The 25,382-nt window shown below is 35.7% G+C and overlaps 1 protein-coding gene across 1 annotated transcript in view; it reads right to left on the reverse strand.

Moving 5' to 3' along the window:
• The window catches only part of TRHDE (thyrotropin releasing hormone degrading enzyme), a 405,203-nt gene that overhangs the window by 120,603 nt on the left and 259,218 nt on the right, over positions 1-25,382 (reverse strand). Inside the window, exon 7 of the mRNA XM_060113303.1 lies at positions 1,814-1,879. Within this exon, the coding sequence (XP_059969286.1) occupies positions 1,814-1,879 (66 nt within the window). The remainder of the gene's footprint in view (positions 1-1,813; positions 1,880-25,382) is intronic.

Consider the following 25,382-nt stretch of genomic DNA (forward strand, 5'->3'; position numbering starts at 1 on the left):
TAATGGGAGTCAGAGGGTATAGTCTAACTGTTTCAGATAAAACTGAACAGACTGGGTCAGTAGAAAAGGGTGAATTAAATATTGATGTATTTTGCATACTATAGAAATTGTGACAAGATAAAGAAAAATGTTGCAAAACAACAATCCTTTCCAGATAACATAACTATAGTTATTCAATCTGCCAAGCAAATCTATACACACAAGTGAGAAAAGAAAACAATAAAAATTGTATACAGAAAATGATTTCACATCAACTTGTGTAGCCCTTATGAAAGCTTAGATATTTTCTGGAACTGTACTGTCTGCTACAACTTCAGTGGGAGAAACAAAGGAGTGGGGATAAGGAAGGACGTTTCTCCAGACAGTTGATATTCATGGAGGGCACACCTGGAGAAAAAAGGTTTTCCTAACTATGTGATCAGAATAGAGACTTTAGCACCCGCAAACAGGTTCAATGGGATTCAGCTATTCTGAAGGTGTCCCTAATGGGAAGAGCTGATTTTAAAGTAAATTTCAACCCCTGCTGGGACAATTCAGTAAAAAAACTTTCTAAGGGAAATTATTCTTCAAGAAATTTATATATTTTTTCTCTGTTGTGTTAACGTATTTATAGCTTTGTCATAACATATTTAACTCTTGCTTTGTATTTTATCTTTTGGTTTATTTTGGGTAAAGATAGAATTACACTACTAAAATATGACCTGATCCCATATGTAGTTTATTTAAATTTCAGAATGAAAAGCTTACTAAGAACAGCTAAGATTGATTGCTCTCTCTGTCTTAGCATAATTGTATTTCAGGTGAACATCAATTTACTTTAAAGGACACTTCTAAGTAGAATGCATCATAAATAATTCATCAATCACAGCTGCTAGGAACATCATTTACTCCAACAGATTCAATGGAATAAAAGTTCTATTTCTCTATATTTGCCTTCAAGAATTTAAGAATCCTCCTTTTCTAAGAATCTACTCCCAGATTCCATACATCATACTATAAATGTATTATAATAAAACTGTTTCTTTTTTCCCCCTTTATTTAAAACAGTGCATTTTCTAATTTAAAAAACATTTAACTATATTTGGAAAAAAATAACAATCTACGTATGTCAACATTAAAACAGCAAACAACATAAAAGGCACATATCTGAAAAAAAAGCGTTAAGAATTTCTCAAGTACATAATTCTAAGAAGGCTAACATAACGTTTTCACTTTATATGAACTTTTAAATGGAAGAAAAAGGAATCAGACTTTCATAAAATATTGTATAGAATACTTAGGATCTAATATATTTGAAAATTACTTCAGTTTTAAAATGCATATTAAAGAGATTCTAAATGGTATAATGGTTGGAGTTTTGTGGGTTGGTATGGAATTTTGTCTACCACTTTGATTTGTCATGTGGAAAGACACTGATTACCTTATTCATCTTAAAGTTTTCCATCAAATTCAGCATTTTTTTATTAGCAATTTCCCAAACTGTGAAATATCTTTAAAATAAATACATGTGCCTGATGGCACAGTGGTTGGGAATCCGCCTGCCAATGCTGGGGACACGGGTTCGAGACCTGGTCTGGGAAATTCCCACATGCCACGGACCAACTAAGCCTGTGCGCCACAATTACTGAAGCCCGCGTGCCTAGAGCCCGTGCTCCACAGCAAGAGAAGCCCTCACACCACAGCAAGGAGTGGCCCCTGAAAGCCCGTGCGCAGCAACGAAGACCCAAAGCAGCCATAAATAAATATATTTGGAAAAAAAATAAATGCAGGAACAAGGAAAAGTGTAAGAGAAAATAGAAAGCATTTTACTTACTTGCAAACCCCTTTGAAATACTGAATGGCCCATAAAATTAGCCAGCATTCTAATTAAAGCAGCACCCTGTAAGAAAGAGTATTTTTTTAAAAGAAAGAAAAAAACATTTCAACCAAGTCACAGGATTCTAAAATTATTCCATACCCATTAAAAATAATTTGCTTCATTCATTCATGCTATTTTATTCTTTAAAATAGTTAAGAAATAAGAGAATTATGAATGAAATAATTCACTTAGAGGTAACAATTGCATTTTTTGTTTTGTGGATCTAAAACTTTTGTGGATATAAAACCAATGACTTCAAAATAGAAGTCTCTTGGATAAAATCTCTCAGAGCAATAATAAGCTGTAATTCAGGAATAATAAATATTTTATTGAGCATTGTATACGACAAAGTTAATAAAACATGGTTCATGTACTCACAAGTTCATAATCTAGTAAGGGAGGGACAACCATGTTAATAAATAATCATGTTAAAACATAGCTTTGAAGTAACACAGCTACATACTCTACCTCTGGTTCAATCAAGAATAATTTAGCCAAAGAAGTGGACAGTAGGAGTGCCAAGCAGTCGGACTGCTTGGGTTCAAATCCTGGCTCTGGCATTACCCTCCATGTTTACCCAGGAGAAGTATTTAACCCCTCTGTTCCTCACTTTTCTCACTTGTAAAGTGTAGGCAATAATAGTCCCAATTTACTATGGTTGTTCTGAAATTTAAATATATTACTGTATGTAAGTAGTTCAAGCTGGGTTTGAAAAACAGTAACCATGATAGAAATATTAGCTGTCAGTATTATATCAAGCTAATGATTTTTATTTCCTGTGTTTTTTTCCTTTTAGAGTCTTCTATAAATCCATATACAAGTAGAACACTTACGTGGCTGATATAAATATTTAGAGTAATAGAAGAAAATACTAATTTAAGAGTCTACCTCACTTTGAGAACAGTTATTTTATTGTAGAGCAATATCAGTGCAAAAAGGCTGACATGAAACCAATATGAAACATTCCAAGAAATGATGGCTAAGCCTGGATGATCACAAATCTGTATGTAAAATATAAATAAGCCTTCAAGGAGATATTTCAATCTGCACCAAATTGTATGAAGCAGTGAATTATAAGCAGCAAAAGTTTAAATATAAATGATAGCCTGGTTTTAAGGGAAATAAATCCCTTTATGACTACATTTCCCACTTCATACTCATTACAAATTCATACCCATCAATAACTAATTTCTTACCAGGTGTCTCTTTTTTATAAGAGAATCATAAGAACCACATATAGACTCATCCTGCCTGGGGCTGGACTGCAGCAGCCAGTACAGAGATGTAAGAATGAATTTCCATTGTTTGTTACCAGAATTGTTTCCTGTAATTCCAAATTTTTAATGCAGTACAGTACCCAGGCTCCATGAATCACCATTAAAGAAATGTCTCAAAAACTTTCAGTCATCACCACAGTTGCTCTCAAAACTGGTATTTTATTCATAACTCAACAAATGATGAACTGGACAAGCCATAGAGTTGTATGCCTCTTCTGGTATATCTTCTCTTTGCTTTCTTTTGCTTCTTAGTCTGCATCTTCTGCACACTTGCATAAATCCATAAAATATAAGCATTTATGATTCAATCTGGGGACCAGGTTAGAATTCCCTTTAGAACTTATCAACTCTGCTCCTTGAATTACCTTGACAAGCTCCCCTCCTATATATTTCCCAATCTAATCTACCCACCCTGAGGGTGGAAACTGTCAGTTCCGCAGAAAAACTAACCCTTGCCACCTGGGGCATGAGGCAGAATCTCGAGTAGCCAACTCAAACTTTCCTTCAGTACAGAATAGCCATCTTCAGATGATTTAAGTGCTTCCCTCTAGGCAATAAAGTCTTGGTCTCTTGTCGGGCTGTAAAAACTATCAATTTAGCATGGGCTAATGGCAAAAGAGTTCTTCCTAACCATAAAGAATATACCGGGCTTCCCTGGTGGCACAGTCGTTGAGAATCCACCCGTCAGTGCAGGGGACACAGGTTCGAGCCCTGGTCCGGGAGGATCCCACATGCCGGGGAGCAACTAAGCCCATGCACCACAATCACTGAGCCTGCGCTCTAGAGCCTTCGAGCCATAACTACTGAAGCCCATGAACCTAGAGCCTGTGCTCCGCAACAAGAGAAGCCAGCGCACCACAAGAAGAGTAGACCCTGCTCGCCACAACTAGAGAAAAGCCCGCACGCAGCAATGAAGACCCAATGCAGCCAAAAATAAATAAATAAATAAATAAACAAACAAACAAACAAATAAATAAATAAATAAATAAAAGAATGTACCCATTTTCCTGTCTAGGCTGAGCTGTAGCAGAGTACTAACAGGAAAGAAAATCTGGAAATATAATCAATATTTAAAAGTTATAGAATATTACTGAACTCCCTATTATTATTATATTGTATAATTTAATTAACTTTTCAAAAATATGTCTGTCTTGCCAGTTTGAACGTTTTAAGTTCTCCAGAGTAGTATGCATGCGTTCTTCTATATTTAACTAGCCTTTTCTTTCCAAAGCTCAATTTAAAAAATCTCTATTTCATAGAACTTCATAGGCAGATGGGCTCTCCAAGTGTTATCATGCAGCCAACACATACTAAGTACCTACTATATATGGGTTATAACAAAGATCGTACCTCTTAATGCAGGCAAAACTCATTGTAAACCTTTGTTCACAAAAGAAAACAATGAATCCCCTTTCATTGTGTCTTTAAAATATTTTTTCACCAAAGTAAACATAATTTACAACATTGTAATTTATACTCACTTGTGACTCAAAATTCTAGCCACAATCAAGCAAACTGGATGTTACACAGCCTAAATAGCTTTATGGGAAATAAATATACTATTTCTGCAAGATTTGTATAATTCTGAAACTTAATCAAGAAAACTTATCACTATATTTGCTATACTAAAGTTCAGAGAGATATTAGGATGGAAACCACTACCTGATTTTTTAAAAAAAATTTTTTTGGTATTTATTTATTTATTTAGGCCGTGCCTGGTCTTAGTTGCAGCATGCACACTCTTAGTTGCAGCATAAATGTGGGATCCAGTTCCCTGACCGGGTTCAAATCCAGGCCCCCTGTATTGGGAGTGCGGAGTCTTACCCACCGGACCACCAGGAAAGTCCCACTACCTGATTTTTTTAAGGTTTCATAAAGAATATTCTACAAGAGTATGATTATAAACCCATTAGTCATTTAGTAATTTTTGTATTTGTAGTATCTTTTTCATATAAGTTCGTAGCTAAAATTTCTTTTATTTTACATGAAATCATTTGCATGCATGTCAGTCTCAAAGACAGTAAACATCTCCAGAGAAAGGACTGTGTCCTTATGACTTGGTACCCCTGATCCCTCTTCCTGGCTGAGAAAGCTTCTCCTTAACACAATACCTGGGTGAGAGAGGAAGAGAAATTAGTTGCACACATAGCAATTATTGTATTTGCCATTCTAGAAGACTACTCAGCCAGGATAGACAGTTTATTACTTTATCTTATCTTTGCACTTCAGTGATAGGTAATCACTTTGAAGAGAGGAAGATCTTCTCCACTACTTTATTCTTTTAACATATGCTGACAGAGGAAGGCTGCGTGCTCAGGATCCTATAAAGCATAAATAGGAATGCCACAAGTCTCTATCCTCAAGGACCTCAAACCCTCCTAAATGAGATGAGAAGATACAACGTAGTATAAGATGAATTACAAAAGAAATAAAATATTCTACAGTGTTTCAGAAGAGAGGGAGAATGAAGGGTAAAGAGGATCTAAAGAAGTGTCACTTGTGTTGGACTCTGAAGGATGGATGGGATTCCATGAGCAAAGGTAAACACAGAGCATGCATGGTATGGGAGGAACAGTCTTTGTGTGATGCCACGCAGGTGTGAAAGGGAAAAGCACAAGTGGCTAAGGTAATACTGAAAGACAAAGGGCTTACAACTAGGTGATAGAAGATTCAATGGAATATAAGATTGAAGCAGTTGTTAGAGAAGATTGAATGCCAGGACTAAGACATTTGAACTCTGTTAGAGGGTCAGGAAGAATTTTTGGAAAAGTGGTTAAAAAAGTGAGGATTCATCTATAACATTCCAAGGAGGAAGTAGAATAACCAGGAGCAAATGGTAGCAGTGAGGACAAAAACCAGAGCTAGGTTTAAGCAAGAGAACAAAAACCATTTTAAATCTGAAAGCCTGAGTGACTAGAAGATGATATTAGCAGACATTTGGAATTTAAAAGAAAGTGTTAGGTGAATATGGTAGCATTCATTAGAAACAGGTGGAGTTTGAGGAAAAATAGGGGACCAGAGGAACAGAAGGAAAATGTGACCATAGGAATGATATTACTGGAACGTTTTGATTGAAGACATAAATTAGGATTTGTAGGGGGTGAGATTGCCAAGAGAAGAGTTCTGAGGTTTTAGTGAGGGAGATAGAAAACAGAATTTAGAAAGTATGTACTCTGTATGACTTGCACTTGAGTGCCTGTAATAAGCACTCAATGAAGACCTGTTGAGAAAATCAATGAAAAAAATTGAAATGAAGAGCAAAGGATGACACACTGTGATTGAAAAAACAAACAGAAGGAGAACTGGGTATACGTGTGGCAAAGAAAACATATTTTAAGAATAAGTGCTTCAGTTTTAACAAAAATAAGATAGCTAAGAGAAGACCAAAGTCGGTCATGTTTAAGAGAGGGCTATTTAAATAGACTTGGTGTGAAAGCCAGATTGCAAAATAATGGAAACAGAGGAAGAAAAGAGAAAGCAATAAGCACGTTCACATGAGGTTTGTTTGTGTTTTTGTTCTTAAAAATGTGGGAGAAAATTTCATGCAAAGAAAAGATAATCTACTAGAGATAGGTACTACTAGATACACAGTAGATTGAGAGATGGTTGCTAGAACAAAACTCTAGGATAGCCAAATAAGAAGAGAATTAGGGTTAGTCTTGGAAAAGGATAAAGACAAATTTCCTCTGAGACAGGCCTAAGACAGAAAATGGAAGTAAAAAATAAGTTAAATTTTTTGAAGTATAAAACAATGAAGTTGACGAAATAGACTGTAAGCTTCATCGAGGTGGAGACTTGGTCTGTGTGACTCACCACTGTAGATTCACTGCAAAAAACTTTCTGGTACATAGCAGGTTCTCAACAACTACTGAATGAGAGATGGCCTGTCACTTTTCAGTAATGTAGGAGATGTGGCCCCAAGATTATGTGATTTGAAAGAGTAGAACTAGGTTTGAATTAACTCCAGTGAGAAGGTAAAAAGGAGTCCAAAACATGTAGAAATGTGCAGAAAAGTCGTAAGTCCTAGTTTAAGTTATTAATGACATAGTTGTCATTCATTAAGCAACTGTTATGTGCCAAATTCACTATATTGTAAGGAAAATGCTACTATCCTTATTTGTCAGTTCATAAAATTGAGACTTGAATGGATGTGTGTAACTTGACCAAATTAACACAGGTAGTGAGCAGGGAAGCCAGGATTAGAAACCCAGTCATGTGCAACTCCAAAATCAGTAATCTTAACCAATTTGGATGACTTTCTTGTGATCCCAAATCAAAATAGTTACATGATACTCTTCAGAAACACTGGGTATAGTAAGAACTTGGAAAAAGAAAAGAAATTCTTAAGACTTACTCAGAGCTTAGAATCAATAGGTGTTCCCAGAAGAGGACAAAGGGAAACCTAATGGAAGGGACCTAGTTGAAATAGCTGATCAATATGCCCAGGATTGAGGATGAATAGAAGACATAAACTGGCTAGCAGAATAGAACATGTTGATGGACTAGGAGACATAAAGCTCGTTCAGGCAGGCTCAGTAGGAACAAAGGGCCAGCCAAGTTGAAAATAGTGATATTTTTATCAGATGCTGTGCCTGGATGTGGCAGCTGTGAAAAGGCACTGCTTAGATTCCCTCCTATTGCTCCTTCGCATTTGCCACCATGAAGGCTGCACTTCCCTCAGTTCACTCCAAGCCTATGACTTTCTCCCTTCCCTCTCTCCTTGCACAGGCTGTGAGCTGCAGTGTGGTCTCAAGGAGCTCTCGCTTCCTTCTCTGGCTCTTTTCCCAAGTAAATATCTCACACCATTGTGTTTCCTTCTCAGAAGACCTAACCCAATAGGGCGACTTTAAATGCTGAAATACAAACAAGTATAAATTGTTGGATGATAGGTCACTGGAATAAGTTGGTACTGAGTATACTCTAATATTAAGTAACACACACACCCAAATAAAACCTTTTCCTTCTTAGTCTTCTCTAGAAGTCCTTTAGAATGAAATTATTTGTAATGAGGTTGATGGACCTAGAGTCTGTCACACAGGGTGAAGTAAGTCAGAAGGAGAAAAACAAATACCATATGTTAACACACATATATGGAATCTAAAAAAAACACAAAAAACAGTACTGATGAACCTAGTGGCAGGGCAGGAATACAGACACAGACGTAGAGAATGGACTTGAGGACACGGTGGGGAAGGGGAAGCTGGGACGAAGTGAGAGAGTAGCATTGACATATATACACTACTAAGTGTAAAATGGATGGCTGCTGGGAAGCTGCTGCATAGCACGGGGAGATCAGCTCGGTGCTTTGTGACCACCTAGAGGGGTGGGATAGGGAGGGTGGGAGGGAGGCTCAAGAGGGAGGGGATATGGGGATATATATATACATATAGCTGATTCACTTTGTTGTACAGCAGAAACTAACACAACATTGTAAAGCAACTATATACCGATAAAGATATAGATATATATTGATATATATAGATATAGATATAGCTACAAAAGAAGTCCTTTAGCGTTTATATTCCAATATTCCACATTACAGATGTGTTTGCTCTTCTCAAGGATAGAAGCAGGTAAGGAAAAAAGTATCATTATATTCAGTCTACATATGGGAGAAACTGAGACAAAGGAACAGGTAATCTGTTCAAAGTGACACAGGTATAGTAGTTACCGGAAATTATCTCCATTCATTCAGTTGTTGAGTTCTTTGGTTAGCACAGAAACCTACAAGGTGAGACTTTCTTGTTACTTTCTAAATTACTGAAAGGATTAGTCTATTGATCCTAAACCAAAGTACTTTTATAATGTAAATTTCTAAATGATGTCTTTGCACTATATCTGGACATGTGTGGAGATTATGTGATGCTCTAACATGATTTGTTACTGAAGAATGTCTTCGGTCTGGAGTAAAAGCATATCTTAAATCCTCCATGGTTTTTCAAAAACATGTTTTTTGCTTTATTTTTTACAAGAGTATGATAGCTATATCTAGGACCCAAGGAAAAGGAAAAATAAGTAAATAAAATATCTAATCTTGAAAATCATTCACTCTCAAATTGATTACCCAAATGAAAGGAAGAGAGAAATACAGAGAGAGAGAGAGAGAGAGAGAAGAGGAAGAGAGAAAAATTGGACAATAAAGAAAGTTAATTTGACAAAGAAAGCAGAATTAATGCCTCATTGCCCCAGTCACTCGCACCTGGAACCTTGGAGTCCTCTTTGATTTATTACTTCCCGAGGCCAAGTTTCTATCACTGCACAGCTGAATTATTTCACAGCCTCCCAGCAACAACCTCAGAAGCATTCTCACTTTCACAAGTCCATCTTATGGACCAATCAGACTAATTTTAATAATTGCTTCTGAAGAAGCGTAATGTCTGCTAAAAGTCCGAGTTCTGTCATCTACTGGATGTGAGAGCTTAGGCATATTATAGAAGCTGCCTAAGTATCTATAATTAGAACAGAGCAACAGCAACAAAGATTACTTCTACCAATGATGATTATGGTGATAATACTTACCTCAAGATTTTTCTGAGGATTCATTTAAATCATTCATAAAGTACTTGGAACAGTGTTTGGCATATAATTTGCTTCAACCAAAGTTTGTAGTTATTGCCATCATCTTTATCATTACCATCGTTTTTATGTTAGCACCCTGCCCTCCAAACACTTTCCTTTTTAAAAACAATTTCTATGGTAGTAAATAAAGGCCATACACAATGAAACTCACCATTACCTACCAATACTTCTTCCATATGGCCAAATAATCAGCCTCTAGTTAAGCTGATCTTCTCATATCCCTCGAGCATACCTTATACCTTCATGCTTTAATCATGCTATTTACTTCAACTGCAATGACATTCTTTTTCAATCTTATATTCTAAGCCCCATAAATTATTCAAAAGCACAGGGAAAGTCCATACTATATTATGAAACTTCCTACAAATGTGTTAGTCCTCAATGCTTTTCTCTCTCCTCTGCAGTCATAAATCCTTTAAGTCTAAACTACAAAATTTATCAAATTATTTTACATCACTCACTAATTGTTTCATATGACCGTTTCTTCTTCCAACAATTAGATGTAGGTCAGAACATTTAGACTTATTATTGGCACACCTGTTAGTTGTCAGTGCCATAACTTTTCCATTGCCAGTGAAAGATGGTCCTAGCTAAGAAAAGTATCCACCAACAACTTGCTAGATTCAAATCAGCAATCCAAACCATGAGCTTGTAGCCAATACATGGCTATTCAATCTTCCCTAACATGAAAGTTAGTTTATATCCTACACTGCAGCCTTTTGTTTTTTAGTATTCTCAAGCATTGGTATTCAAACAGGGTAATATATATTTAAGTCAATAGGAAACCAAGAAAGAAGACCACAGATCTGAGACAAGAAAACAGGGAGCTTTCAACAGTGCCAGAAATAGTACTTACATGAAAGCATTCAAATAGAGAAATCTGAAACATAACAATACTGTAAACTCAATGAATGTTCATGAAAGTATAACTTATTAAGAGTAGAAATTAACAAAATAGAAAATAAAGAAATTATTGAGAAGATGAAAAACATTTGTTATGACTTAGCATTCATTCAAAATATTATGTCTTAGTAAACTAGAAAGAGAAGGGAATTCATTAACATGTTAAAGGCCCTCTTCCACAAATACACTGAGTGGTGAGACATTGTAAGTCCTCTCCATTATGATGGGAATAAGACAAGAATGCTCCCTATTAACACTTATATTCAAAAACACAATAAAATAAATGAACAAATAACAGAGTTACAAGCAAAAGCTAGAAACGAAGAAATAAATTAGTATTATGTAGAGATAATGTGAAAGTCCTTACAGAAATACAAGAGAATCTATAGAACTAATCTATAAAATCAATAAAAAAGTGCAGCAAGTTTGCCTGACACAGACTAATACATACATATCAAGAAAGTTAACATAAATCAGTAAAAACTAATTTAAAGAATTAATTTAGAAAGAATCCTATTCTCAAGAGCAAATATACAAACAAATACGAAAAAAACAAAAATTATACGGAGAAATTAAAAGTTTGCTCAGAGTTTTCATGGAGAAAATTACAGAAATTATCCAAAGACTCAGGGACTATATTCCTCACAAAGCTAAAGAGAATTGTTACTGTAAAAATGTCAATTTTTACAAATGGTATTTTTTATAACTTTACAATCTTTTTACAATTTAAAAATGTCAAACTTTTACAAATAAATGTCAATTATTCCAAAATTAATGTATAAAATCTTCAAAGGGTTTTTTTTTTTTTCTAGAAACTGTCTTCATCTGAAAATTCATAAGGATTGGCAAACAGTTAACAATAGCAATTTTGAAAGAGAACAAGACAGGGAGAATCATCATACCCAATATCAAACCTAAAAAGCTATAGTGGTTAGACCTTAGACAGAATTATTGAAGCAGGAATGCACATGTAAACCAGGGATCAGAATTTTGGTGCAAATGCACCAAAGCTGTTACTGGTGATAGACGACAGAGATGGTATCACACATGAGTGGGAGTAGAGCAGGAAATTCAATAAGTGGCACTGAGAAGATTGGTTATCTAAACCAAAATGACATTACACTGTACATCACACAAAAAAGAAACAACAAAAATATCCAAATGGATTAAAGGACTTAATATAAGATGTAAAACTTAAAAAATATTAGAAAAAAATCTCAAAGCCTAGCTTTCAGAATTTGGGATAGGGCTTCCCTGGTGGCGCAGTGGTTGAGAGTCCGCCTGCCGATGCAGGGGACGCGGGTTCGTGCCCCAGTCTGGGAAGATCCCACATGCCGCGGAGTGGCTGGGCCCGTGAGCCATGGCTGCTGAGCCTGCACGTCCGGAGCCTGTGCTCTGCAACGGGAGAGGCCACAACAGTGAGAGGCCCACGTAACGCAAAAAAAAAAAAAAAAAAAAAAAAAAGAATTTGGGATAAAGAAGTACATTTAAACAAAACAAAAAGCTTGAAGCATAAAAGAGCAAATGGACAAGTAGACTACATCTGAGTTAAAAACATCTGCGTGATAAAAGACATCATAAATTAAAAGATAAATTACAGTCTTATTAGTAACCAAAGATTAGTATCCAGAACACAAAGAAAACCATTCATTAATCAATGATTAAATACATAAGCAAACAAATTTTAAAACAAAGACCCCATTGGAAAATGGGCAAAGGATATACACAGAAAATTTAAAAAGTAAGAAACTGGGCAATAAATACATAAAAGTCTTAATCTCACTAATAAACAAAGAAATGTAAATTAAACAGGAAGATAGCATTTCACAGCCATTAGCCAAGCAAAAACTTTGGAAGTTTAATAATACCAATTATAGATAGGGATGTGAGGAAACTATCTCTCAAACATTCCAGTGGGAGTATGAATACAGGTACCAACACTTTGGGGGAAAACTGTCACACTAAGGTAAATTTAAAGATTGATTTTGTGAATTTAACAAACAATTATTGAGGGCTCACTGTGTCAGGCATTACTATAGGAGCTGAAAATGATGCAGAGAACAAACCAAATAAAGATTTCATGGAGTTTACATTCTAGGTAGAAGAGGCAGTTAATAAACAAAGAAACAGCTTAATACAATCATGCCAAGTACTGACTATCACTATGAAGAAAAATAAAGCAGGGTAAGGGAAAAGAGAATACTGGGGAAGATGGACTCTCAAATTTTACATAAGATAATCAGGTAATATTGCTCTAATAAATTGACATTTGAGCACAGACATGAATTCATTAAGAAGCAAGCCATGTTTACAACTGGGGAAGAACATTCCAGGCAGATAGAACACACATAGTTAAATTTTGAAACCTAGAATTCAGGAAAGAGATTGGGATTAGAAGCCTAGAAGCCCCAGGCTCCCACAAAGAGACTGAAAATAATAACCATATATATGTATATATATATATATATATATATATATATATATATATATATATATATATATGTCAAATTATAACATATGAGTATAAATATATCTGAAGAATGGGTTCTGGAGTATTTCAGCATTTAGAAGTTGAGAAAAGTTGAGTTCATCACAAAAGATGAAAGAGAAACAACAAGTGAGTGTGTAACAAACAAACAAACAAAAAGAATATGGCATCTAGGAAATAAAATGAAGAAAGTGTTTCAAGGGGGGAATGATCATTGCTATAAAATGTGTTTGAGAAAGCAAGTAAACTAAGTTGAAGACTAATTGGATTTTGCAATGTGGAGTTAATATTTGACCTGACTAGAAAGATTTGGTCAAATGGTAAGAATGAAAATATAATTAAAGTGGTTTTAAAAGAGAAGGGGAAAAAAGGAATTGGGGCTTCACATTAAAAGAATACAAAGGCATAAGGAAATAGTCTGGGGGGATGTCAGTCAAGGGATGTTTATTAAGAATAAAATATAACATTTTATGCAGATAAGGGTAATAAAGTAGAGAAGGAAAATTTGATGATTCAAGAGAGAAGAGACAGTTCTGCTTAAGCAACCTCCCCAAACAGGTGAGAGGATGAAACCCAGTATACAGTGGCGGCATTGGCCTAGATTGAAGCACAGACATTTATCCACTGTAACCAGGAGCAAGGTATTCAACAGGTGAGATGTATATAGAGGTTTGAAAGTGGGAAAACACTGATTGCCATTTCTCAGTGAAATAAATGCAGAGTCAACAGATGTTGTATCCCTCTTTGACTTAATCTTGCTGGTGGAAAACCCCTTATTCCATGATATATCTTTAGAGCTTTCTAAGAATATTTTGGTGCTACCATTTTTTAAAAGAAACATCTAATAGAAGAAAAATGAAATAAGTTGAATTTAATTAGCCAGACATTTAGACTATGCTTTAAACAAGATCTTATGAATAATAATTTTCTCTTAAAAATCAAATTATTAGTGAACATATTGTAATTCCCATTAAAGTAGTATAAAAGTATTACCAGAGAAATGGTTTAAGAGTAAGTGATAAAAATATATTGTTTAAGTTTCTGAACCAAATGGAAGGCTAAAATGTCCCAAACCAATAATAGTATTGAATGAGTTAAGCTAATTTAATTTTGTTTTAAGAATTCAGGAAACACCATTTGTTTATAGGACTCTAAATGCTCTTTAATCCCAAATTCATTTTAGAATTTACAAACAACAGGCTCTCTTAAATATCAGCCAACAAATGGTATCTTCGTCACTTAATGCAGAACAATTGTTCCTTGTCGGAGTTAAACTATCACAGCTGGAAACCCATATGAAATTTAGCTTATTAAGAAAAATACAACATGATTTAATGTTAGTGAACAAGGCATGTCAAACATGCTCCGTAAATAAGACCTTTAAGAGACACTTGCATAATATTGTGCTAGCAAATGTCACAAATTAAATACTTAACAGAATCACTACAAATTATGTTTCTGATATGTTTTGAATACAAAATACTTCCCTAATTTCTGTCTAATATAAAAGATGACATGGTACTTCTTAAAGAGACATTGCTGAATTACGTTGAATGCTGACAAGTTAAGTAAATATGGTTTATTATGCAAACAACCATATATGTTAGTGTAATGAAACTTTAGTGTCAGTTGGACATTTTGTCTGAAAATTAGAATACAGCACTAACTTTTAATAAATTACTAAATTGCATATTTTCTTTTCTTTTTTTTTTTTTCGGTACGCAGGGCTCTCACTGTTGTGGCCTCTCCCGTTGTGGAGCACAGGCTCCGGACACGCAGGCTCAGCGGCTATGGCTCACGGGCCCAGCCGCTCCGCGGCACGTGGGATCCTCCTGGACCGGGGCACGAACCCGCGTCCCCTGCATCGGCAGGCGGACTCTCAACCACAGCGCCACCAGGGAAGCCCCTAAATTGCATATTTTCTGAGTAATCTAAACATCTGCTTTTTCATCATGCAAAATATTCAGATATTTGATAATATCTATAAACAAGTTTATATGCAAAACGTATAGTTATGTGGTTCAATTCATTCTTCTTTCCAATTTTTCTTTGCTAAATTTTATTTTTATTATGCATATTGATGTATACAATAGTGCGGTGTATAAAATATATATGGTGTACATCAGTACATTTATATTTTTTATATAATATAAAATTATATTGACAGAAAGAAAGATGAATGGGCATATGACTCTTAGGAGAATAGTATTTTCTTACATCTGTCTCTTTCTTCTTTATAATTCCTCTCACACATTATGACCTGTATTATCTTTTGAGAGATTATGTAAAGATTAGTCTCTCTGGTTTCCCTGCACTTCCCATTATCCTTGCATTTGAACAAGTTCTTCATGCATGAAAAACGCCCCAATTGCCCAAATCGTCTTAACTCAAATATGACTCAAGTCTTCTATTAAGTCTAATGCCACTTTTTGAAAAAGAAATCTTTCCTAACTCAAAATCCAGAATTAAAATTGTTCTTACAATTCTCCTAGAGAAGTTGCTTTTTATATCTATTCTTACATCTATGTTGACGTAAAGCACAATCTGTCTTATTTTGAGAATTTACATATTAACAACCATTTGCCACACCACTGGGAGTCAGGAGGGGCGGGGTCATGATCCACAAACCCCAGCATCTTTCTGCATGACTATACATTCAATACATGTTTACTAAATGAGATGACTAAGTAAATGTATCAATGTGTGAAATATTAGCAGAAAACAAGAGGAAAAAAAAAGAAAACAGTAAATAAGTATGACAGCAGTCTTATTTGGGACAAACACTATCCCAGGTGGAGATGCAAGGAAGAAAATGATTGTATAAAACTAAATACAGATTTTATCATCCATCTACACTGACTTCTTTTTCTGGATTCCCAAATTCAGGATTCCCTTCTATAGATTTACTCTAATATTTCTCAATATTTGTTGATACTTTTTCTTAAGTAATCTCATTCATTCAAACATTAAATTATAACCTTTAGTTATAAAAGGTCCTTTTGGTATTCATATTAATGTCATAAACAGACAGGCCTCCAAATCTCAGATACCCATCTGCAGGCACTTTGCTGTCTCTGTACTCAAGCCAGAGCACTGTCAAGTGTAGCCTGACTGAAAGCGACACTTGAAGAAGAATGAAATATGGTAGAAGCCAGGCACTTTTGTGTAATTTTCATGTTGAAGAGAAAATCTATTTAAAGGTTATAAAGAAATGATCTTACAGAGGACAGATAACAGAAGCAAGAAGAACTACAAACCTGCAGCCTGTGGGATGAAAACCACATTCACAGAAAGATAGACAAAATGAAAAGGCAGAGGACTATGTTCCAGATGAAGGAACAAGATAAAACCCCAGAAAATCAACTAAATGAAGAGGAGATAGGCAACCTTCCTGAAAAAGAATTCAGAATAATGATAGTAAAGATGATCCAGGACCTCGGAAAAAGAATGGAAGCAAAGATCGAGAGGATGCAAGAAATGTTTAACAAAGACCTAGAAGAATTAAAGAACAAACAAACAGAGATGAACAATACAATAAGTGAAATGAAAAATACACTAGAAGGAATCAATAGCAGAATAACTGAGGCAGAAGAACAGATAAGTGACCTGGAAGACAGAATGGTGGAATTCACTGCTGTGGAACACAATAAAGAAAAAAGAATGAAAAGAAATGAAAACAGCCTAAGAGACCTCTGGGACAACATTAAATGCACCAACATTCACATTACAGAGGTCCCAGAAGGAGATGAGAGAGAGAAAGGACCCTAGAAAATATTTGAAGACATTATAGTCGAAAACGTCCTGAAGATGGAAAAGGAAATAGTCACCCAAGTCCAGGAAGCACAGAGTCCCAGGCAGGAGAAACCCAAGGAGAAACCCGCCAAGACACATAGTAATCAAATTGACAAACATTAAAGACAAAGAAAAATTATTAAAAGCAGCAGGGAAAAATGACAAATAACATACAAAGAAACTCCAATAAGGTTAATAGCTGATTTCTCAACAGAAACTCTACAAGCCAGAAGGGAGTGGCACAATAGATTTAAAGTGATGAAAGGAGAGAACCTACAGTCAAGATACTCTACCCAGCAAGGATCTCATTCAGATTCGATGGAGAAATCAAAAGCATTACAGACAAGCAAAAGCTAAGAGAATTCAGCACCACCAAACCAGCTCTACAACAAATGCTAAAGGAACTTCTTTAAGTGGGAAACTCAAGAGAAGAAAAGGACCTACAAAAACAAACCCAAAACAATTAAGAAAATGGTAATAGGAACATACATACTGATAATTACCTTAAATGTGAATGGATTAAATGTTCCAAACAAAAGACACAGGCTCACCGAACAGATACAAAAACAAAACCTGTATATATGCTGTCTACAAGAGACCCACTTCAGACATAGGGACACATACAGACTGAAAGTGAGGGGATGGAAAAAGATATTCCATGCAAATGGAAATCAAAAGAAAGCTGGAGTAGCAATTCTCATATCAGACAAAATAGACTTTAAAATAAAGAATGCTACAAGAGACAAGGAAGGACACTACACAATGATCAAGGCATCAATCCAAGAAGAAGATATAACAATTATAAATATATATGCACCCAACATAGGAGCACCTCAATACATAAGGCAAATACTAACAGCTATAAAAGAGAAAATCGACAATAACACAATAATAGTGGGGGACATTAATGCCTCACGTACACCAATGGACAGATCATCCAGACAGAAAATTAATAAGGAAACACAACCTTTAAATGACACAGTAGACCAGACAGGTTTAATTGATATTTATAGGACATTCCATCCAAAAACAGCAGATTACACTTTCTTCTCAAGTGCCCACGGAACATCCTCCAGGATAGATCACATTTTGGCTCACAAATCAAGCCTTGGTAAATTTAAAAATATTGAAATCATATCAAGCACTTTTTCTAACCACAATGATATGAGATTAGAAATGAATTACAAGGAAAAAAATGTAAAAAGCAAACACATGGAGGCTAAACAATAAGTTACTAAATAACCAAGAGATCACTGAAGAAATCAAAGAGGAAATAAAAAAATACCTAGAGACAAATGACAATGAAAACATGATGATGCAAAACCTATGGGATGGAGCAAAAGCAGTTCTAAGAGGGAAGTTTACAGCAATACAGTCCTACCTCAAGAAACAAGAAAAATCTCAAATAAACTACCTAAGCTTACATCTAAAGGAACTAGAGAAAGAAGAAAAACAAAGCCCAAAGTTAGAGAAGGAAAGAAATCATACAGACCAGAGCAGAAATAAATGAAATAGAAACAAAGAAAACAAGAGCAAAGATCAATAAAACTAAAAGCTGGTTCTTTGTGAAAAACAAAATGGATAAACCTTTAGCCAGACTCATTAAGAAAAAGAGGGAGAGGACTCAAATCAATAAAATTAGAAATAAGAAAGGAGAAGTTACAATGGACACCGCAGAAATACAAAGCATCATAAGAGACTACTACATGCAACTCTATGCCAATAAAATGGACATACTGGAAGAAATGGACAAATTCGAAGAAAGGTATAACCTTCCCAGACTGAACCAGGAAGAAATAGAAAATATGAACAGCCCAATCACAAGTAATGAAATTGAAACTGTGATTAAAAATCCTCCAACAGGGCTTCCCTGGTGGCGCAGTGGCTGGGAGTCTGCCTGCCAATGCAGGGGATGTGGGTTCGTGCCCCAGTCCGGGAAGATCCCACATGCCGCAGAGCGGCTGGGCCCGTGAGCCATGGCCGCTGAGCCTGCGTGTCCAGAGCCTGTGCTCCGCAACGGGAGAGGACACGGCAGTGAGAGGCCCACGTACCACAAAAAAAAAAAAAAAAAATCTTCCAACAAACAAAAGTCCAGGACCAGATGGCTTCACAGGTGAATTCTATTCAACATTTAGACAAGAGCTAACACCAATCTTTCTCAAACTGTTCCAAAAAATTGCACAGGAAGAAACACTCCCAAATTCACTCTATGAGGCCACCATCACCCTGATACCAAAACCAGACAAAGACACTAAAAAACAAAAAAACTTACAAACCAATATCACTGATGAATACAAATGCAAAAATCCTCAACACAATACTAGCAAACAGAATCCAACAGCACATTAAAAGGATCATACACCATGATCAAGTGGGATTTATCTCAGGAATGCAAGGATTCTTCAGTATATGCAATTCAATCAATATGATACACCATATTAACAAATTGAAGAATAAAAACTATATGATCATCTCGATAAATGCAGAAAAAGCTTTTGACAAAATTCAACACCCATTTATGATAAAAACTCTCCTGAAAGTGGGCATGGAGTGAACCTACCTCAACATAATAAAGGCCATATAGGACAAACCCACAGCAAACATCCTTCTCAATTGTGAAAACCTGAAAGCGTTTCCTCTAAGATCAGGAACAAGACAAGGATGTCCACTCTCGCCACGATTATTCAACATAGTTTTGGAAGTCCTAGCCACAGCAATCAGAGACGAAAAAGAAATAAAAGTAATACAAGTTGGAAAAGAAGAATAAAAACTGTCACTGTTTGCAGATGACATGATACTATACATAGATAATCCTAAAGATGCCACCAGAAATCTACTAGAGCTAATCAATGAATTTGGTAAAGTTGCAGGATACAAAATTAATGCACAGAACTCTCTTGTATTCCTATACGCTAACAATAAAAGATCAGAAAGAGAAATTAAGTAAACAATCCCATGCAACAAAAAGAATAAATACCTAGAAATAAACCTACCTAAGGAGGTAAAAGACCTGTACTCAGAAAACTGTAAGACCCTGATGAAAGAAATCAAAGATGACATAAACAGATAAGAGAGGTATATACCATGTTCTTGGATTGGAAGAATCAATATTGTGAGAATGACGATACTACCCAAAGCAGTCTGCACATTCAGTGCAATCTCTATCAAATTACCAATGGCATTTTTTACAGAAGTAGAGCAAAAAAATCTTAAAGTTTGTATGGAAACATTAGAGACCCCGAAAGCAACCTTGAGGAAATACAGGGAACTGGAAGAATCAGACTCCCTGACTTCAGACTCTGCTACAAAGCTACAGTAATCAAGACAATCTCGTACTGGCACAAAAACAGAAATACAGATCAATGAAACAGGATAGAAAGATCAGACATAAATTCACGCACCTATGGTCAACTAATCTATGACAAAGGAGGCAAGGATATACAACGGAGAAAATATAGTCTCTTCAATAAGTGGTGATGGGACAACTGGACAGCTACATGTAAAAGAATGAAATTAGAACAATCCATAACACCATACCCCAAAATAAACTCAAAATGGATTAAAGATCTAAATGTAAGACCGGACACTATAAAACTCTTAGAGGAAAACATAGGAGAACACTCCTTGACATAAATCACAGCAAGATCATTTTTGACCCACCTCCTAGAGTAATGGAAATAAAAACAAAAATAAACAAATGGGACATAATGAAACTTCAAAGCTTTTGCACAGCAAAGGAAACTATAAACAAGATGAAAAGACAACCCTCAGAATGGGAGAAAATATTTGGAAGTATATCAATGGACAAAGGATTAATCTCCAAAATATATAAACAGCTCATGCAGCTCAATATTAAAAAAAAAAACCCAATCAAAAAATGGGCAGAAGTCCTAAATAGACATTTCTCCAAGGAAGACGTACAGATGGCCAAGAAGCACACGAAAAGCTGCTCAACATCACTAATTATTAGATACATGCAAATCAAAACTACAGTGAGGTATCACCTCACACTGGTTAGAAAGAGCATCATCAGAAAATCTACAAACAACAAATTCTGGAGAGGGTGCAGAGAAAAGGGAACCCTCTTGCACTGTTGGTGGGAATATAAATTGATACAGCCACTATGGAGAACAGAATGGTGGTTCCTTAAAAAGTTAAAAATGGAATTACCATATGACCCACTACTGGGCATATACCCAGAGAAAACCATAATTCAAAAAGACACATGCATCCCAATGTTTATTGTAGCACTATTTACAATAGCCAGGTCATGGGAGCAACCTAAATGCCCATCGACAGACGAATGGTTAAAGAAGATGTGGTACATATATACAATGCAATATTATTCAGCCATAAAAAGAAACGAAATTGGGTCATTTGTAGAGACGTGGATGGACCTAGAGACTGTTATACAGAGTGAAGTAAGTCAGAAAGAAAAAAACAAATATCGTATATTAATGCATATATATGGAACCAAGAAAAATGGTACAGATGAACCGGTTTGCAGGGCAGAAAGAGACACAGATGTGGAGAACAAACGTATGGACACCAAGGGGGGAAAGCGGGGGGTGGGGGTTGGTGGTGGGATGACTTGGGATACTGGGATTGACACATATACAGTAATATGTATAAAATAGATAATAAGAACCTGTTGTATAAAAATAAATACATAAATAAATAAATTTTTAAAAGTTTGGAAAAAACAAGGTGATCTTATAGTAATGAGAAAATGTCTCTGCATATCGGTTTTTTTTTTTTTTGAGGTATGTGGGCCTCTCACTGTTGTGGCCTCTCCCGTTGCAGAGCACAGGCTCCGGATGCGCAGGCTCAACGGCCATGGCTCACGGGCCTAGCCGCTCCGTGGCACGTGGGATCTTCTTGGACCGGGGCACGAACCCGTGTCCCCTGCATCGGCAGGCGGACTCTCAACCACTGCGGCACCAGGGAAGCCCTCTCTGCATATCTTCTAAAGAATAATTTTGAACTATTACCTGTCATCAACAGAGTATTTACAAAGTACAATTATTCCAGCAACATAAAATATCAATTAGAAGCTTAATAACCAAAGCAAAAGAAGCTGGAGGCTTGAGATAACACTTCTCAATTGTCTACCAATAGCTGACAAAAAGGAAGCAATTGCTATTGTCTGAATTGCTAAAATAAAGAGGATTTTAGCAATGTTTTCTGAAAAACAGTATAAACTAATCAACCCAGTGGAAGCACAGCAATAAAATGCATGACCCTTTGCTCCTCAGTACCCTGAGTATCTGGAGTGTCTGGAAGGGCTGTTCAGAGTGAGTACAACAATGGGATGTAAAATATATTTCAGGGGAAAAAAAACTTTATATTGAACATGATTTGAAATAACTGTGTGTTGAAAAAAAAGGGTATAGGTAAAAATGTCAGAGGAACATCAGATAAAATCCAGAGATAGGATAAAAAGTTTTAAAAAAGTAGATATAAATTTTTTTTCGTGGAATAAAGAAGGCTAGCCAAACACTTAATAATAATTTTCAAATATAGGGAAGTTTCACATAAAGTAGATGTGATTGGTTGATTTTTAGGTCCACTGGGAGTTAAATAGGAACCACTTGAAAAAAAGAAATGACTGAAAGAAAGAAAATATTTCTTAACCATGAAGGACTTACCATTTGGTGTTAGCCATCAATGGAATATGTAGATTGTCCTTCAAAAGTTAGCTTCAATAAACTGTATTTTCTTTTTGTATTTAGGATTTAAGCATTAATCTGCCAGAAAGTATAAGAATATTCTTTCGAAAGACCTGCTACAATCAGGCAGCTATGCATGGACTCTTGTTTAGTCCATCTCCAAACTGGCACATTCTTTGATTCATTCATTTAAACAATATATCCATGTAACCCAGCCTCCTACTAATACAGGTATTGCTCCAAAATCCTTCTCTCCCATAGCTCACTGGTATTCCTTTTGGGAAGAAGATAATAGCCTAAAAATTGCCAACTTCACACACACACACACACACACACACACATGCTAATAAGAAACAGAAGAAGCCTAGTGTATTATCTGAAGATTCTATATTATATATAGTAAAGGCAAAAAAACCCAATCCTAAATTTCAATAATATAATCTCAAAATATACTGGACAGAATCTTTTTGTTTTGTAATTCACCAGGCTAATTAATATTTAAGTATTTCACTATATTGTACTATTATTTAGCTTTGAATGAGTTGATATTTTTAGAAATAAGTAACCTTAATGAAAATAACTGTGTCTAACCTAAGAATATAATATTTTTCAATTTAAAAATAATACACATGCCTAAAGGGCAAAGTTGTTTTATTCTTATTTTAAAAGGGGATTTCAGATTTTCAAAACTTGCTTTTTCTAAAACATTTATATAGTCAAGTGATATTTTTCCAAGTGACTTCACAATGAAGTAAATTGGTGCGTTGACTATATTCACAGGGTATTTTATGTAAGCATCCCTACCTTGTTAGTCTAATTCAGAAACTCTAGATTTAAATATATCTTAGTGTAAGTTTTGTCTTGAGTGGTATAAATGCATCTTTGGGGACAGGTATTAAAAGAAGCCTCCATGGAAAATTAAGGAAATTAAAGTCCAGAAGACCTGAGACTTGGAGGTCAGTTCTCTGAACTTTTAGGCATACTTCCTCCATGAAGAAAACTCACTAGACATGACCATAAATAACTATGCCCTTCATTGGGGCTCAGGATTGTCTTTTTTCTGTGAGACCCAGGATGCTGCTTACTCATCCAGACAAAATGTTTCTGGGCCTCCTCTTATAGCAGAAGCTTTATTTAGCAGTTGTACTGAACATCTCATATGTTCTGACGCCACTGACAAGGACAAAAGCACAGCATATTTTTTCATTAAGCATCCATACGAGGAACTCTTCAAGGATGGGCTCACACAAGAGGTTGATGAGATTATTTACACGGATGGGCCATCACAGAGTTCAAGAAAAAACGTTGAATAAAGTCATGCTTCTCAAACCACTGGGCTATAAACTGAATTTACCATTCTACCAAATTCATAATAAATAAAACATGTATCATCAGTGAATACTAGCACAGCTAATGTTTCGATCACTGCAACTAATCCTCGATGGAAATGGATCAATTGAAATCTGCATATCATTTTATCATTCAGATAATATAGAAAAGCAAAGAATAAAAACATCTTGTCTAGGGCATGAGCTTGATAACTGAATGACACTTTTTAATCTTCACTGTCCAATTCATTCATACATGACATGACTGATTTCCTGGAAGCTAAGGGAATTATTTTACTGTGCCAATATTTGCAGGATAAGGGAAATAATTGCTTGAATAAGGTTTTCTTTATCTCCCTTTCTGCTATTCTGACTTCAGGGTGAGTTTACAGAGAGAATGAAATGCCCAAATTAAAGTTTCATCAAACCACCTTCAGCTGTTCTCAAGAAAGTAAATTAGCCTCTTCGCCCATTTCATTGAGAGATGGATTCTTTCTTTCCTTGCTTCTCCTCTAGAAAGGCAGAAGTTGTAATTTTCGCTTAGATGCTTGTGGGTAGCAGAGTGTAATGGGGAGCAGATTAGTATTTGAGGACTTGATAACATCTAGAAGCCAGTCAACGAGGTAAGTGTTCATCACCATCCCCTCTTGTAAAAAATGAGGACAGATTTTCCCTCAAACTGATTTTTTTTTCTCAGTGGCAAAGCACAGATGCATTTTGTCCCAAGAGAGTTTCAAAACTCAAAAACATATCATCTAGGGAACAAAATCAGCAAGCCATTTATCACGAAGCAAACCTTTCTGACAGTGGTGGATCATGAGCACAAAGAATCAGCCCATTTTCAAACTTTTCACATAAGGTACACTTTTGTGTAATGCCGTCAAGCCAGATCAATAAAATCTGAAGTTTCAATATCTGAGTGAAGGAGTGGAAAATAATTTTAAGAGAACATGTGATATTCCACAGATCACACTTTGGGAAATACCATTTTTGTACAATTAAGCTTCCCAAGACACATACATAAAAATGCATACTGCCCTTTCTCCTAGGAATCTATAAGGAAGTATTTGACATTCTAAGTGAACATATACATCACAGGTTCTCTTCTTACCTTCCCAAACTTTAGCTTCTTGTACGCGGCATCAAATTTCTACCTCTAACTTTCCTGCATTCTCTTAATCGTCAACCAAAACAAGAAATAGCGATTGCTGCTACCACAAGAATTTTAGAAGAAATAAACCACTTAAATACCTGGTGATCCAGCAACCTTTCATTTTAGAAGCAATTAAAGGTCGATAACTTTCTTATGGTTTAACATAGAGCAAATGTAAATGGGGAAAAGCAATTGACTCTTATTTCCTTCTTGCTGGGACAAAAGCAAAGGTGTTTTACTCTGATCGTAGCAAATTTCTCCTGCATTCCACCAGCAACATCGTGGCTTTCACTGGCAAAAAGTTCACCGAAAAGAGACATTACAATGAGCTGATG

The sequence above is a fragment of the Mesoplodon densirostris genome, chromosome 11 (assembly GCF_025265405.1).
Source record: "Mesoplodon densirostris isolate mMesDen1 chromosome 11, mMesDen1 primary haplotype, whole genome shotgun sequence".
In the NCBI taxonomy this organism is placed as follows: Eukaryota; Metazoa; Chordata; class Mammalia; order Artiodactyla; family Ziphiidae; genus Mesoplodon; species Mesoplodon densirostris.